At 41.6% G+C, this 17998-nt stretch overlaps 1 protein-coding gene across 1 annotated transcript in view; it reads left to right on the top strand.

Annotated features, from left to right (window-relative positions):
- Positions 1-17998, top strand: part of LOC123761019 (protein turtle homolog B) — a 118053-nt gene that overhangs the window by 67624 nt on the left and 32431 nt on the right. The window contains exons 4-7 of the mRNA XM_045746834.2: positions 841-951; positions 7940-8143; positions 8572-8723; positions 9445-9589. Coding sequence (XP_045602790.2) covers positions 841-951; positions 7940-8143; positions 8572-8723; positions 9445-9589 — 612 coding nt within the window. The remainder of the gene's footprint in view (positions 1-840; positions 952-7939; positions 8144-8571; positions 8724-9444; positions 9590-17998) is intronic.

The raw sequence follows: 17998 nt of genomic DNA, 5'->3' as shown, positions 1-17998 counted from the left end.
TACTGGTACTCAAACACAGGCCGTTTAGCTGTTGTGTACCTACCTATCCATCTGTAAAGTAAAAACCAATCTATTGACGTCTTTTGAAGTCATACTGATACCTAATCAGAATGACTTCACCGTACAATGCTCCAGCCCCACCAATTTTGGGCTGGTGGTGGTGATAATTTCGACAGTCTGGTGGAGAATGTATGGACACAGTAATCCATTGGCAGTCAGTAATCGTAAAAGATTAAGAACCTTACTGAACGACATCACTGTGAACTAACTTACTACCCCTGGGTCTTACTAACGACGGATCTGACTGCGAGAAATACAAGTCAATTATTTTAAAAGCTGATTATCTCAGTATTTACAACGAGGAGAACCTGACGCTGATACAGGTCTTTGATGAGTTGACAAGGCTCCCAATGATATCTTCTCTCAAATGGCATCTAAAACACAAAAACACGTCACCTAAAAACTCTAGGCATACTAATAGGCCCTAGAACCTTTATGGTTACAGGCCATAACAAATGACCTAACAGTTACAGTTACTAATCATAACTGTAACTTTAATGGTTACAAGTCATAAAATAATATAATAGGTAACCTCATGTTGTAATTAGTGAACATCCTGAAGCTAAACAATTAATGCTCTATTGAAAGGTATTGATAATACGCTTCATCAGTCAAACACTGAACGCAATAAAAATAATTCTTAAAGACTTCATTTATGTTGGGAACAAGGCTCTGACTACCCACAAACAACACTAAACACTAGTCCTAGCATCGACTACCCCGACCTCTAACGCTAGCACTAGCACGGACTAACATCACTAACACCAGTGTCTCCTCCAGTTCCACCGCGTCGTCTGGTGCTGGTTGAAGAAAGCGGGGCAGAGGTTCGGAGCTACGTCGGTCCTGTCAATGAGGGGGACGACCTTCACCTCAGCTGTATGGCGCATGGGGGTAAGTGACTCGTGTGTGTGTGTGTGTGTGTGTGTGTGTGTGTGTGTGTGTGTGTGTGTGTGTACTCACCTAATTGTGCTTGCGGGGGTTGAGCTTTGGCTCTTTGGTCCCGCCTCTCAACTGTCAATCAACTGGTGTACAGATTCCTGAGCCTACTGGGCTCTATCATACCTACATTTGAAACTGTGTATGGAGTCAGCCTCCACCACATCACTTCCTAGTGCATTCCATTTATTAACTACTCTGACACTGAAAAAATTCTTTCTAACGTCTCTGTGGCTCATCTGGGTACTAAGTTTCCACCTGTGTCCCCTTGTTCGTGTCCCACCCGTGCTGAAGAGTTTGTCTTTGTCCACCCTGTCAATTCCCCTGAGAATTTTGTAGGTGGTTATCATGTCTCCCCTTACTCTTCTGTTTTCCAGGGATGTGAGGTTCAGCTCCTTTAGCCTTTCCTCGTAGCTCAATCCTCTCAGTTCCGGGACGAGCCTGGTGGCATACCGCTGAATCTTCTCTAACTTTGTCTTGTGTTTAACTAGGTATGGACTCCAGGCTGGAGCTGCATACTCCAGGATTGGTCTTACATAAGTGGTATACAGGGTTCTGAAAGATTCCTTACACAAGTTTCTGAAGGCAGTTCTTATGTTGGCCAGTCTAGCATATGCCGCTGATGATATTCTTTTGATGTGGGCCTCTGGGGACAGGTTCGGTGTGATATCAACCCCCAGATCCTTCTCTCTATTTGATTCTTGCAGGATTTCCCCTCCCAGATGATACCTTGTGTTCAGCCTCCTGCTCCCTTCGCCTAATTTCATCACCTTACACTTTCCAGAGTTGAACTTCAGCAGCCATTTTCTAGACCATTCCTCCAGTTTATCCAGGTCATCCTGTAGTCTCTGTCTATCTTCATCCGTCTTGATTCTTCTCATAATTTTTGCATCATCAGCAAACATCGAGAGGAATGAGTCTATACCCTCTGGAAGATCGTTCACATATATTAGAAACAGGATGGGTCCAAGTACTGAGCCCTGTGGGACTCCGCTGGTGACATCTCGCCACTCTGATGTCTTCCCCCTCACCGTTACTCGCTGTTTCCTGTTGCTTAAGTACTCCCTTATCCACTGGAGCACCTTCCCTTTTACTCCTGCCTGTTGCTCCAAGTTTTTTAACAGCCTTTTATGGGGTACTGTGTCGAAGGCTTTTTGGCAATCCAGGAAAATGCAGTCGGCCCACCCTTCTCTTTCCTGCCTAATTTTCGTTGCCTGGTCATAAAATTCTATTAACCCTGTGAGGCACGATTTACCATCTCTGAACCCATGTTGGTGGTGCGTTACAAAGTTATTTCCCTCCAGATGCTCTACGAGCCTTTTCCTCACGATCTTCTCCAGCACCTTGCATGGTATACAAGTTAAGGAAACTGGCCTGTAATTCAGTGCCTCTTGCCTGTCACCCTTTTTGTATATTGGGACCACGTTAGCTGTCTTCCAACTTTCTGGTAAGTCTCCTGTTTCCAGTGACCTGTTATACACCATAGAGAGTGGCACACTTAGTGCTTCTGCACCTTCCTTTAGTATCCATGGTGAGATTCTATCAGGCCCAACAGCCTTTGTCACATCTAGCTCCAGCAGACACCTTTTGACCTCATCACTGGTGAGGTCAAATTCCTCCAAGGTTTCCAAGGTTGCCGCCTCCTCATTTAGTGCAGGGGCTTCTCCTTGTTCTATTGTGAAGACCTCCTGGAATCTCTTGTTGAGTTCTTCACACACCTCCTTGTCATTCTCTGTGTATCTGTTCTCCCCTTTCCGCAGCTTCATCACTTGTTCCTTCACTGCTGTTTTCCTCCTGATATGGCTGTGGAGCAGCTTTGGTTGGGTCTTGGCTTTACTCGCGATGTCATTTTCAAACTGTCTCTCTGCTTCCCTCCTCACTCTGATGTACTCATTTCTGGCCCTCTGGTACCTCTCCCTGCTCTCTGGTGTTCTGTTATTTCTGTAGTTTCTCCATGTTCTTTTACTCAGTTGTTTCGCTACCTTACATTCCTGGTTGAACCATGGGTTTTTCTGTTGTTTTTCGTTTTTCTCCTTTTGGACGGGGATAAACCTGTCTGCAGCTTCCTGGCACTTTTGGGTGACAATATCCATCATGACCTGCACATTCTTGTCTCTAAGTTCTGTTTCCCATGGTATTCCCATTAGGAAGTTCCTCATCTCGTCATATTTTCCTCTTCGGTAATTCAGTCTTTTCCCCTCCACTCCCATCCTTGGATAGGTTATCCCTACCTCCACCAAGTACTCAAAGGTCAGTACACTGTGGTCACTCATTCCTATGGGGGCTTCAACTTTGACTTCCCTTATTTCTGACTCATTTAGGGTGAATATTAAGTCGAGTCTAGCTGGTTCATCATTGCCTCTCATTCTTGTGGGTTCCTTGACATGCTGGCTCAGAAAATTCCTTGTTGCCACTTCCAAGAGTTTAGCTCGCCACGTATCTGCACCACCATGTGGGTCCCCATTCTCCCAGTCTATCTTTCCATGGTTGAAATCACCCATGATTAAGAGTCTTGAGCCATTCCTGCAGGCAACTGAAGCTGCTCTCTCTATTATATTAATAGTTGCCATGTTGTTCCTATCAAACTCCTGTCTAGGTCTTCTGTCATTTAGGGGAGGGTTGTAAATGACTGTCACTATTATCTTAGGTCCACCCATTGTTATAGTTCCTGTTATGTAATCTCTGAATCCGTCACAGCCCGGAATTTCCATCTCATCAAAACTCCAGTCCTTCCTTATCAGCAGGGCCACTCCTCCACCTCCTCTCCCTTCCCTCTCTTTCCTTACTATATAGTAGTCCTTTGGAAACACAGCATCTGTTATGACTCCTGACAATTTTGTTTCTGTTAGTCCTATTACATCAGGGTTTTCTTCTTGCACCCTTTCTGCCTGCCACACCCTGTGTGTGTGTGTGTGTGTGTGTGTGTGTGTGTGTGTGTGTGTGTGCCTCCGCGTACATCTTGTGAATGTATATTATCGTTGTCATATGACGTTGAGAAGCTTCTGGTGTGTGTATAGCATTCAGTATTACTCTAATCAAGGAAAAATGGTTCTGATTCTGTACAACAGGAGTTCAAACATGACCACTATCGTAGGCCAAATGGACGAACATGCAACATCCACTTCTTTAGCTCAACGTAACTAAGACATGGTGAAGGGAACGCCGTTATTTTTGTCTCTTTGTGACACAGAATATAACTACAACACGGTGGGAAGGTGAAGGGGGATGAACCTCAACTACTCAAAACTGTCAAATATAACTATTGAATCTAACATTGCTACTTCCAACTTTCTCTTCTACTCAATAAAACGACGTCAACTATGCGGCACGAAAGCAAAAACCGCTCAAATTTAATACTCCCTTCTGTTTTTTTCTTATTTAGAGACAATTGCCATCACACTATTGCCTAGAAACACGATCACAACACTTTGCACACCATTCTTATTCTTAAGAACACTATGAACATTTTACGTACAATTTAGTTGACATTAAGCGATTGAACTATAACATCAGTGCAATAAACCCAAGACGGCGAGCAACTGTCTCCTAAGTTATGGGAAACTGCGTCTGTCGTAGCCGCTTGATGGCGCCTGCATAACGCAAGGGATCGTCGCCTCTCTGTGATAGAGGCGGAGGGAATGTTTTTGGTAGAGTGGCTGATGTTACTGTGGTCTAGATGGAGTTTGTGAATACAAGGACTCAAGGTGGAGTTCGTGAAGACCAGGACTCAAGGTGGAGTTTGTGAAGACCAGGACTCAAGGTGGAGTTTGTGAAGACCAGGACTCAAGGTGGAGCTTGTAAATACAATGACTCAAGGTGGAGCTTGTATATACAATGACTCAAGGTGAAGTTTGTGAAAACAAGGACTCAAGGTGGAATTCTTGTCTTCAAACCACCCACCACTCCAAAGGAACATCATGCATCACCCCCAGAGGAATATCACCCATGGAGGTGTAGAAGTAATCTGGAGAGCCACAACTCCTGAGGAAGCAGTACCTAGCCGATTGCTCCCCCCCAAAAAATACGGAAATAAATTAGCTCCTTGTGCACAACTCAAAACAGGTATCTGCAACTTGTGCCGTTACCAGTGTTGTAAACCAGGTTTTACCGAGTTACGCGAGGCTCCTCGGGAACTATAAAGAGGAACTCCCCCACAAACTTCTCAGCTTGGCCGAAGTTGGCTCAACCCTTTTGTTACGCTCCACGAACTTTGATTATTTGTATATCTTCGCCTTTGATTGTCATTTTGGTATATATATATATATATATATATATATATATATATATATATATATATATATATATATATATATATATATATATATATATATATATATAACTGAAAACTCACACCCCAGAAGTGACTCGAACCCATACTCCCAGAAGCAACGCATCTGGTATGTACAAGACGCCTTAATCCACTTGACCATCACGACCGGACAAAATGAGGTGATAGCCGAGGCTATTTGAACCACCCCACCGCCGGCACTCGGATAGTTATCTTGGGCATAGCATTTTACCAAATCACCTCATTCTTTGGGGCAACACGTGAGGAACACAAATGCGAACAAGCCTGAATGGTCCCCAGGACATATGCAACTGAAAACTCACACCCCAGAAGTGACTCGAACCCATACTCCCAGAAGCAACGCATCTGGTATGTACAAGACGCCTTAATCCACTTGACCATCACGACCGGACAAAATGAGGTGATAGCCGAGGCTATTTGAACCACCCCACCGCCGGCACTCGGATAGTTATCTTGGGCATAGCATTTTACCAAATCACCTCATTCTTTGGGGCAACACGTGAGGAACACAAATGCGAACAAGCCTGAATGGTCCCCAGGACATATGCAACTGAAAACTCACACCCCAGAAGTGACTCGAACCCATACTCCCAGAAGCAACGCATCTGGTATGTACAAGACGCCTTAATCCACTTGACCATCACGACCGGACAAAATGAGGTGATAGCCGAGGCTATTTGAACCACCCCACCGCCGGCACTCGGATAGTTATCTTGGGCATAGCATTTTACCAAATCACCTCATACTTTGCCTCATACAATCATACAATCACCTCATGAGGTGATTTGGTAAAATGCTATGCCCAAGATAACTATCCGAGTGCCGGCGGTGGGGTGGTTCAAATAGCCTCGGCTATCACCTCATTTTGTCCGGTCGTGATGGTCAAGTGGATTAAGGCGTCTTGTACATACCAGATGCGTTGCTTCTGGGAGTATGGGTTCGAGTCACTTCTGGGGTGTGAGTTTTCAGTTGCATATGTCCTGGGGACCATTCAGGCTTGTTCGCATTTGTGTTCCTCACGTGTTGCCCCAAAGAATGAGGTGATTTGGTAAAATGCTATGCCCAAGATAACTATCCGAGTGCCGGCGGTGGGGTGGTTCAAATAGCCTCGGCTATCACCTCATTTTGTCCGGTCGTGATGGTCAAGTGGATTAAGGCGTCTTGTACATACCAGATGCGTTGCTTCTGGGAGTATGGGTTCGAGTCACTTCTGGGGTGTGAGTTTTCAGTTGCATATGTCCTGGGGACCATTCAGGCTTGTTCGCATTTGTGTTCCTCACGTGTTGCCCCAAAGAATGAGGTGATTTGGTAAAATGCTATGCCCAAGATAACTATCCGAGTGCCGGCGGTGGGGTGGTTCAAATAGCCTCGGCTATCACCTCATTTTGTCCGGTCGTGATGGTCAAGTGGATTAAGGCGTCTTGTACATACCAGATGCGTTGCTTCTGGGAGTATGGGTTCGAGTCACTTCTGGGGTGTGAGTTTTCAGTTGCATATGTCCTGGGGACCATTCAGGCTTGTTCGCATATATATATATATATATATATATATATATATATATATATATATATATATATATATATATATATATATATATATATATATATAACCGTAACCTCAAATATGCATGAAAAACAACAGTAAAATTAAAAAAAATAATCTTATTACTTTCCTTCTACGAAAAGTTTGTTCAGAGAGAAATAAAGAAAGGAAAACATGTGCAAACAACTCACATAGCATTACTGGATGTGTAATAAACTAACGCATGAAACCAACCACTTGGTCTAAGCTACTGTTAATTAAACAAAATAACGATTTGAAGCCCAACTGCAGAAAGACGAAGCTTTTATTTTATGCATTTATGCATAAAATAAAAACTAACTTTTAAATAAGACATAATTGATTCCCATGAAGCAAAGCCAGCTCGACACAATGAGAGGCCTTGGGACTAATCTGTGCGTGAATTTAACGTTCAAGGATATAACAATTTCCTTGTATTTCGATATTAATTAAAAATAATGAATATACAATAAAGCCTCAATATTCAACTGATGTTGAATATTGCTCTGAATATTCATGTTGGCCTGGACACTCTTGTTGACCTGAGCTATCCTGTGTATCTGAGCTATCCTGTGTATCTGAACTATCCTGTGTATCTGAGCTATCCTGTGTATCTGAGCTATCCTGTGTATCTGAGCTATCCTGTGTATCTGAGCTATCCTGTGTACCTGAGCTATCCTGTGTACCTGACCTATCCTGTGTACCTGACTTATCCTGTGTACCTGACCTATCCTGTGTACCTGACCTATCCTGTGTACCTGAGCTATCCTGTGTACCTGAACTATCCTGTGTACCTGAACTATCGTGATACTCTGAACTATCATCTTGGCCTGAGCTACACCCTCGAGAGTTACACTGTCACCTCGAGGGTCATAATGCCACTTCGAGGTTAACGTTGACACTTCGAGGATGACATATTACCACCCCGTGGGTGAAACACTAGCAAATACAACTATGTTGCTATCTTGAAGCTGAAGTAATCACATCAAATATAACAGACACACTAACTATACTTTCTCCTCTGCAAAACTATATTTTCTCCCTGGTAAAACTATCCCTCCTCTCCTACCACAGGTCGCCCGGCGCCAGCTGTCACCTGGTTGCTTAACGATCAGGTTATTGATGACACCATTGAGAGTCGCGAAGACGACCAGACTCGTAACGACCTGACGCTGAGAGGAGTAACAAGGTCGTTGCTCAGGGCTCAACTCACCTGTCGAGCCACTAATAACCAAGTATCTCCGGCCCTCGCAACCATGGTCACTATAGATATGAACTGTGAGTTGAAGCGTTTGGAATTGAGTTCTGGTTTGAAAATACTATAGTTGCTGAAACACTGAACTAAGTTGTATATTGAAAAACACTAAATTTGGGGTTTCTTACGTTTAGAAACACAACTTTGTGTTGAACACTGTAGCTGGGGGTAGGGAGGGGGTTTCAAGTGTTTACATAGACTTCTTGCCTTCAGAAACAGTCGACTGCTATGTGTTGAAGAACCTATAGATCAGGTTTTAGCGCTCAGAAATATTCGACTAAAGACTTCTAAGGGAATATTTGAGCTGGGAAACTTAACTAAGAAATTCCAGCAGAGTTTACCTTAAAGTTTGCCAGCTTATAAGATAAGAAAGCTTACAGGTAAATAATTTAATGTCTTTTGAATTACATATTAAAGTGTTGGTAAACCTTGTGTGGATATACATACACAGTGCGGCCGTTGGACGTGGTCATCCATCGCCCCCAGGAGCCACTCTCCGCCGGCAGGACGTACGAGGTGTTGTGTTCCTCCCGGGGGTCACGGCCCCCCGCGGTCCTCACCTGGTGGTGGGGGTCATCCAGGATGCCAGCTGCCGATGATACGGTAGGTGTCTCACCTCGTTATTGGTCAGTCTGGTTGTGTACCAGCTGTTTCCTCTGTGTTACGTTCGCCGTGTTCTGTATTTTATTTACTTTGATTTGTTTGATACTCTAGGCTCTATACTCTGTGACTACCTTAATAGACCTGTATCTAGTATCAACCTTCTCATTCTAGTACTCTTTACTCTGTTTAGGCCTTCAGCATACTAGTGTTCCTTCTACGAAACTGGTGTTCTGGTTCCTCCTTATGTACACTGATATAGAATGCTGTGCTTTGTCTTGCCATACGGTATTTCTCCGAGCACTCTCTCTTGGCTAAATACTTATCTTGGATGTGTTCCATAGTAACTTCTTTTATCTATTTGGAGGTAATTTTTCAGTCATTTAATGTATGATGCGAGAGATGTGTGAACCGAGTACATACTTTATGCTGTGGCCTAAACATAAGCACAATTACCCTTAATTGTGCTTAGGTTAGCGTATTACCCTTAAATATATTGTAAACTGGAAGTAGGTACAAATAAGGTTAAAGCTAGTAACGCAAGTTGTTGTTCACTCTTATGTGATCTACTTATAGTGTCCATTTTTATCAGAGCAAACGGAGAAGGCGATTAAAAACAATTCCTACTCATATGAGAGATCGCATGTAGAGTACTAGAACGTGTAGAGAAAAGGTGCGACTGTTTTGGTAACAACATCTTATACTCTCCTGTTCCCACACACAGACCTCACATGGGGGCAACGTGTCTACCTCAATTGTATGTCTTACGCCCAATGCGTCCGACGACGGACGACTCCTGGCGTGTCGGGCTGAGAACCGCAACGTTCCCACGGCAGTGATCGAGGACACCTGGAAACTCAGCGTCTACTGTGAGTACAACACTTCATATCACTCTCATCACCTTGCACGCTATGAATGTTATATTTCCTGACACACACCTACACACACACACACTTCAAATGTCTTTAACTTAAGCCGAACACCTTCAGCTAAAGTTGATTATACATCGCCCGAACCTCGACATATCAGACACGTTATAGAGATGATTATGATCGCCTTATTACATGTTTTACTCTCATTGAACCTGTCACTTTGAGATGATTATTACTCTGAGATTTATACGTATTAAGTCCCACGCAAGCTGATGTTATTATGTCGTCACGTTATCCGTGGCTCGTCCCCCCACGCACTCGTAACTAGCAGTTATAGCTTTGAAGATGCAGTTGTTGCAATATCCTTTGATATTAGGATTATAATTATCAACACGCAATGAATCACAAGTGAAGATTTTATCTATCCTTCTAATCCACTTTTACTTATCACGCAAAGTATATGTCTGTTGGCCTTAACAATAGGTCAACAGCACAGTTGGATAGTTATATTTCCAACATTATTTACAAACTATCATTATATGAATAGGCTATACACACACTGGAGGGAAAACCCGACTTTGTATGGATGACGGAGTGATTGTACACACATATCTTCATCACTGTTACCCTACAAAGTCTTCATAAACAATGGCCAAATGCTCGCAAATTCAGCTGCCAAAACCTCTTGTTCATGAATAAAAAAAATAGGTTTACATACGATTCGCAACTGATGACGATCCAACTTTTTTGACTATCGTTCTACTTTTTTCCTTCATTCACACTATAAATGTTTATAATCAATATGTATAATTAGGACTAGGTTAGGTTAGGGTTTACATTCTATTCATAATTATTAGTATTTGCCTCACGTGGATCAATTAGCGGCGTATTAATGGCTTTTTATTAATTACATTGTGTAACTAGGAATATTCAACTGTATGTTTCAATTGTACTTTATATAAATAATAATTCCTATTGTCATTATTATTATTATTTGGAAAAGTGTGATTCGAGTAGAGGGCGTGAGCGAAGCACCATTTGACAAAAATTCGAAAGCCATAAGTTGTGAATCGTGTGTACGGTGTTTTTCATTTATAAACATGGGGTTCAACGGCTGGTTTAACGACCATTTAGCCTTTGTTAAAAACGGGCTAAGCTTTTACTAAACCCTTTTAGGTCATTATTTATTGCGAAAAAGATGTCCCGATATACAACTCGAATTCATCAAGCCAAATGGGGACAGATTACGACGAACATATTTGGTGTGAAGACGTCGATGAGAACAGCTTCTGGCAACTTGAAAATTGAGTTTAATCGAAGCAAATCAGCGACCTGATTCACCAAACAGCAAGAAATAAAGACCGATAGATTGCGTTAACCTCTTTGCTTCTGATGATCAGTCAATTCCCTCAGCCGCTAATCATAGCTAGCCAAGTGTGGTTCACAAATTTGTGTGTCGACGACCTAAGGCAGCGGAAGGGCCCATGATTCTCGCTGGGATCTTAGCTTATACGACTGGATGGTGGACAACTCTCAGAAAACAATTCTTCTGACAGTTCAAGCCAACGTCATGAGAAATCAACAGCTAGGATGACGAGAAGAATCATTACAGAAACAAGCCAATAATCCAAGGAGCAAGTAACTTTTCCAACTGTTAGTCACCAACTCCGATCAGTGCGATGGTTGAAGATTTGCGGCGTAGACTGATTGACGTGTGAATATTTGAGACGTTGACTAGCATACCAGTCAAATCACCATAAAAGAGCAGGGAAAAACGCACAGTTTGACTTTTAAATCATATATCTAAGAAATATTGTTTGATGATTTATTTTTAAATTGTAGCTTATAGTATGTATTTTTTTCATGTTAGTATTATGAAATTATTGAAGAAAAGGAAATTATAGTGCTAAGTCAGTACAATGATATAGAGCTAGGAAGAAATACTGGATTCGTCATAATCCAGTGAGTCTTTGTCGACATTTCTCTGATCTTCCTTGTGTTTTAATATCGGCAGCTTCACGTTAGACACGAATAAGCTGCTTGGAGTGATGTGTGTACTGGGTCATTTGTATTCCAGGACAAGAGGTTGTCCTCTTTAAATTTCCCGGGAGTGAGAAAGGAGGTGTACTTATGAAGAATAGGTACTCAAGATAGATTAAATATTAATAGCATGGAATTGGTATTTTCTGGAATTAATCTTACAGAACCAAGACGACAGCAGATTATGGTACGATAAGTGCCTGTGTAACACCTTCAAGTCTGATTAATGCACCGCATTTTCCATCACGGTGTGTAATATCCATCAAAGTCACAATTTTCACACTACGAATAGCGTTTTGCATATTGGTAAATATTCTGTCGCAAGACATGTAACTATGACAGGCCTTAGGTAAGAGCGATCAATTATCACTAATTACGATTCAAATTTCAAAACTCTTATTTTGATATAATTCCAGTTTTAAGTTTTTTAACTTTAAACCGTGGCCGTGGTTTATTGATACGGATGAGCATATATTCTTTTTAATTTAAGGCAATGTTATTTTCGACCGTAAGATTGTTTACATTTTCAGTTTAAGTATTATGTCCCAACATAATGTAACGTTTAAGAAATACATTATTACATTTATCGCAGCCACGATGGCACGTATCTCGGTATGTTAGCAAATGCCTCATTTAGCTAACAACATACACAGGTTTAGTCAAAACATAGCTTAATTGCCAAAGTGAAAATTTGAACGAGGAAGGATTAATTGAATGTTAATTAATTGAGTTTCTGAGATGTCAAGGTGGTGTAATCCAGCATCTGCGTTAATCGATTAACGAAGCATCGCAGCTAATCGATTGGCCACTCCCAGTCCTGTGGTGCAGGTGCTGGCATGGTGCACAAATACCAGTTACACTCCAGATGCATCACGTGTTGCACGGTGCCAAAGCACCAGTAACACATTAGGTGCACCAGATATCACACGGAGACAAAAGTCAACAGTGACTAACTTTACTCTTCTTTCTGCTTAGGTGCAAAACAGAAAATTAAAATCCAAGGACTCAGCATTTCAATGCTAAGCTTCGTAGTACATTATGTAAGGTCTGTAATTATTCGAAATGCACGTAATACACATACCTAATTAGTTTGTGCTAACATATTTTGTACCCCCTTGTAGCATCAATATTCATCAACCTGTAGCAGCATTGGAGGAGCTACAAAATAAGTTACGAACTTCCTGTTCCTGCTGAGTTACACCTTAATCATGTTTGTCGAGGAAGCACAATAAAACGCTGAGCTGAGGTGTGTATGTGACACATTAACACACTGAGGTGTGACACATTAACATGTATGTTAATATGTGTGAGAGTATACTGATTAGTGTGAATGTCCTCATGTGTGTGAGTGTATTGATGAAAGTGTATGCATGTGTGAGTGAATTGATGTGAGTGTACTGATGTGAATGTATTGATGTGTGTGAACATCCCATTATTCTAAAATGAGAGTACTTATAGTAACTATTTGCTCGAAAGTCCCAATATGTAGTGATGGACCACCAGAATATTAGGCTTTGTATTATTGAACATAAATATAAACCCTAATCTAACCTATTCTAGCAATCCAAATTCTAATGTACGCTATCTTAAGCCTAATATAGTTCATATATGATCTATACTAGCCCTAGGAATATTTAAGGTTAGTTTTTAGCTTACATTTTTCCGAACATAGTAAAACTTAAAGTACAAAAAGTTGTTTACTGGCGGTCCATCACTACATATTGGCAATTTCGACCAAATAGTTACTATAAAAACTATCATTTCAGGAGGATTGGTTGGTATCCGTGTATTGTTATGAGTAAATTTTTGTGAGTGTATTGTATGTGTGTGTAATGACGTGTTTCTTGTGAGTATATTGCTATGTGCGAGTGTATTGATAAGCATTAATGTTTATGAATTTACGATACGCCACCTTTACACCACCACCGGTCATCACCCCCTCTCCCCCCCAATCGCCACCCCACTACCAGACCATCACCCATCACACCACCGTTGCATTTCTGTTTAATGGTAACTTGTACCCTCGATTTTAACACTGGTATGGATGCCTATCATCACTGTGAACATATGCTGGATCTTAGTATACCAGAAGGAATTTTGGACGAACTGTCTCAGGAAATACAGGGGAGGTGAAATCTTCTAGACGGTGGCAAGACGGAGAGTATTATAGGTCTGACCAAAAGTATCTGAATTAGTGCAACCGAAAACCTCTATAGATCCAAGTTGGAGATATCTGCGCCTATAACAATTCAGCTAGAACGAGGAACCAATTGCAAGAGCTTCAGAGCTAGCGAGGCTGCTGGAAACTATATGACTACCGAAACAGAGATCGTGAGGAAGACTGATACCAGACGAAGGCGGACGTGCTTATCGAATCTATCCTAGAAGCAGCCAGGTTCTAGCATTAAATTAGTTCACGCAAGTGTTGACAAGATACAAGGCTACGAAATGGTCACAAGAAGCGACCAAGTCAAGACGGGGTGGGTACGTGAGACAGCAGACTGGAGTTCCTTAAGGGCAAGAGATATTGCCACGTACACGACAAGCACCAGCCGTCGGGAAGATGTCGACACACCAAACGTGTTGACTCTTGGAGAGTAGCACTGAGGAGTTGTAGAGACTTGAGACAACCTTGTACATGGGAGGAATTTCTCAGTGGATCGTTTGTTATCAATTACTTATACAGTAAGGTCTACTCAGAGGGCAAAGTTGGTGGTGCACTCAGTGCATTATAGGATATTAGGGACACGAGTTGAGATAACTGAAATTTAAGTGTAGTATCAGTCAGGTTACTGAAGAAAATGTCTTCTACAGCAGTTTTTAAACGTGACTTAGTTATAGTACGAGATCCTTCGGTACATGGAAGGTGATTCCTCAAGCGGCAGGTGTTCTCGTGAGAGATGACTCACGAGAACGATGACTGAGCGGCAGGTGTTACTGTGGTACGTGACTGCTCAAGCGCCAGCTGTTATCGTAGGAGGTGACTGCTCAATCTGCAGGTGTTATCGTGGGAGGTGAATCAGAGAACTAGTGTCCCGGTACAGAAGTGTGTTTACTGATTTATACTGAGCTGAAAAGTTTTTTTTTCTAATAATTAGATAGGGAAGGTAGTGACCTCGCTATTGGTACTCAAGGCTGTGGTGATTATCTTCATTGAGACACATCACCTCAATACTAATAGAAAAATCTAAATTTTTCTATGCAAGAGCATTAACTTAAATATACAAAATGTTGAGTATATACAAAAAGACCGATATATTTTTATCTGACCGCAAAACTTCGTATCAATCGTTGCGCAGATGCAGCTTGTTGTATGGTCTTAAAAACGCTGTTCAGCGATACTTTTAGAGTTGAAAATGCTACGTTGAGAAGACTGTCACCCTTGCCTTAGATTGAAAGCTGTTTTGATCTGGCAACGTGTATACGTCTTGTGGTCCTGGTATCCTTGATAGAATTGAATGACGGGTGGGGTGCAAAGTATAACAGGATAATATATTAAAAATCTCGGTTTCCTCTGTAAAGAAACTGAAGCTTGGTGGCAAATCCAGCGGGTTAATGAACCGAAGCTCACCTTAAGATCTACTGCCAATAGGTTAGTGATGCATTATATCAAAGTTCTTGAGAGGCCATCACAATTTCTGAACTTCAGTTGAGTAGAACATTTCTAATATTAGCTAAAGACAGTTCACAGGTTCAAGCCACGTGTTCTGAAGGAGCTGAAAAAGTCCAGCATGGAAGATTCGTTACACGTCCCTTCTTAAGAAGTACAAGAGCTTACTTAAATGTTACATAAAACTTTTTTTTATGTTATTGAAATTATTGGAGAACGAATAAAATACAAATAGCCGAGCTGTGAAAAATTGTATTTACATCGTAAAATTTTATTTTGATACTAATTATTTTTGACAAATATGTTTGTTTCATCCAGAACTGATATTCTTACAGTTGTTTTGGTTTTAATTAATTATGAAACAATATTACATGTCCACAAAATCTGCTAAAGCCAACTTTCAATTATATTATATCAAGGGTGGGACGATTTTGTAGCCAACTGTATTGACAAGAATATAGTGCATAATTAGGATGATGAGGCTTACAGTTACTACATATTGGGCTGGCTGGTAGAACGACAATCTCGCTCCATGTAGGTCGACATTTAAAACTCGACCGTCCAAATGGTTAGGCATCATTCCTTTCCTGTCCTATCCCAAATCCCCTTCCTCATATCCTTTCCAAGTGCTATATAGTAGTAATGATTTAGCGCTTTCTCTTGATGGTCTCCCCTTACCTTATACATGCAACTGATTATAATATAAATGCAGATTATATGTGGCATATTATAAATAAAAAATAAATGTCTCTCCTATTTTTTCCACTCTCCCTCTCTCCACCATTCTCCCTCTTTCTCCTCCCCCTCTTCAAACATCTCCCTTCCTCTTCCCCCCCCCCACCCCACCCCACTCGTCTCTTCCACACAAATTTTATAATGAATCACCGAAACTGGCTAATACGCCTTCGTACAAAACAATTAATATTTCGGACTTGAGTTCATGATTATTGCACGGGTGGGGGGGGGGGAGGGCTGGAGATACCGATATTTCTAAACGTGTGGCATTGGCGTCGAGACCAATTGGTCTATGATACACTCATACACCACATGCTTCATATAAGAAAGTTGAGTGAAGCTAGTCCAAACGTCTGGCCTCTAACCTCGGAAAGTCGTTCATAAGATGGTGCAGCAATTGAAGTAGATGGTGCAGCAGCAGGTGGAGCAGATGGTGCAACAGCAGGTGCAGTAGAAGATGAAGCAGATGGTGATTATTTTCACTATTAATATTTAATTTACAGAGGAGATTATACCTCTTGCAATCTTACTTAAGAGTAGAAGAAGAGTTTCCTTTACTAAGAATGTTTACGCCCTTAGAAACAAACCTCTCGTTCACCTGTTGGTGGAACGCACTTATTGAATTCGTACCAAATTGACTCAATCTTCTGAAGTGTAAACTTAATGTTTTTACCATTCTTTTGGCTTTCTTCATTTGTCCGGAAATGCAGTAATGTGGAGAATATCCTATTAATAAGCATTGTCTTCTGAGATGATTCCCTCTCCACTGATCTGTACCGAGCCGGTGACCTCGCTTCTTGCATGGTCAGAGTTCAATATCCGATGTTCCTAATGGTGGGCATCTGTCTTTCAATTCGTCCTCAAGTCTTTTGCAACAGCAGCACCGACAAAAGCATCATCAGCAGCAACATCGACAACAAGGGCAACGTCGACAACAAGAGCAACGTCGACAAGAGCAACGTCGACAACAAGAGCAACGTCGACAAGAGCAACATCGACAACAAGAGCAACGTCGACAAGAACAACGTCGACAACAAGAGCAACGTCGACAAGAGCAATGTCGACAACAAGAGCAACGTCGACAAGAACAACGTCGACAAGAGCAACATCGACAACAAAAACTATAATGCAAACATCCCTGCAGCCATGTTCATAAATAAAATAGTTGACTTTGGCAAGTTAGACCATAAATGATATTATGTGGATGTTATCGTTATGCAAGCACAAAAACATATCCGAGTTGATTTATAAGATCGTTATATAAAAGACAAGTACAGACACATAAACATCATTGCTATGGCTCTGGAATGTCAGGTAAGAAGTGTTTCGTAGCTGGTGTGTCGGAGTTTGGACACTTTCGATAGCTTAATAACAGTCTGGTATATTGATGCTATACATTACGTTATTTGCAAGGCGGTTTAGCGTTCCACAGCAATGGTAAGGTTGCATACGCAATAAAGGTGATATAGTGAGCAGTTAGCCTCCTTGCTCACACAGTGGCAGAATAGGTACAGCTTCCAGCAGGAAATATTAATGAAGTCATCCTTTGCTTATAATCTGGTGCCCAGTGTCGATACTCCCATTATAATGGGGGGTTCACATTTACACACACACACGCCCAGGGTTACGGCCACACTGTTTGCCGACCGCTAGTTCTGACTTATGTGTTTGGTATGCATGATATTACTCTGTCGACTTACATTTGGTGCAAGAGAAGACGTAGGAAACAATATCAGTTTGGTGGTTTGGTTTAAGAGCTGTCAGCCCCTGCAAGGATATTGAAGCCAACAGAAGAGCTTACTGGCCTGCCAGTAAGTATACTTTAGTCCAGAATACTCTCCAGGACTATTTTATACACAAAGATATTGCGCTGCATGAAGGATGACTCCATACAGTTCTGATCTGGAGACTTATAAGATACCCATTGTCTAATATTTACTACAGGTCAGATGACACATAATACATTATTTCCTGACAAATCGAAAAATACATTTCCTCCAATATTTTTAATGAAGACATTC

Source organism: Procambarus clarkii, chromosome 41, assembly GCF_040958095.1.
Source record: "Procambarus clarkii isolate CNS0578487 chromosome 41, FALCON_Pclarkii_2.0, whole genome shotgun sequence".
In the NCBI taxonomy this organism is placed as follows: Eukaryota; Metazoa; Arthropoda; class Malacostraca; order Decapoda; family Cambaridae; genus Procambarus; species Procambarus clarkii.
The sequence above is the reverse complement of the archived record's forward strand: the minus strand, read 5'-3'. Positions and strand labels throughout refer to the sequence as shown.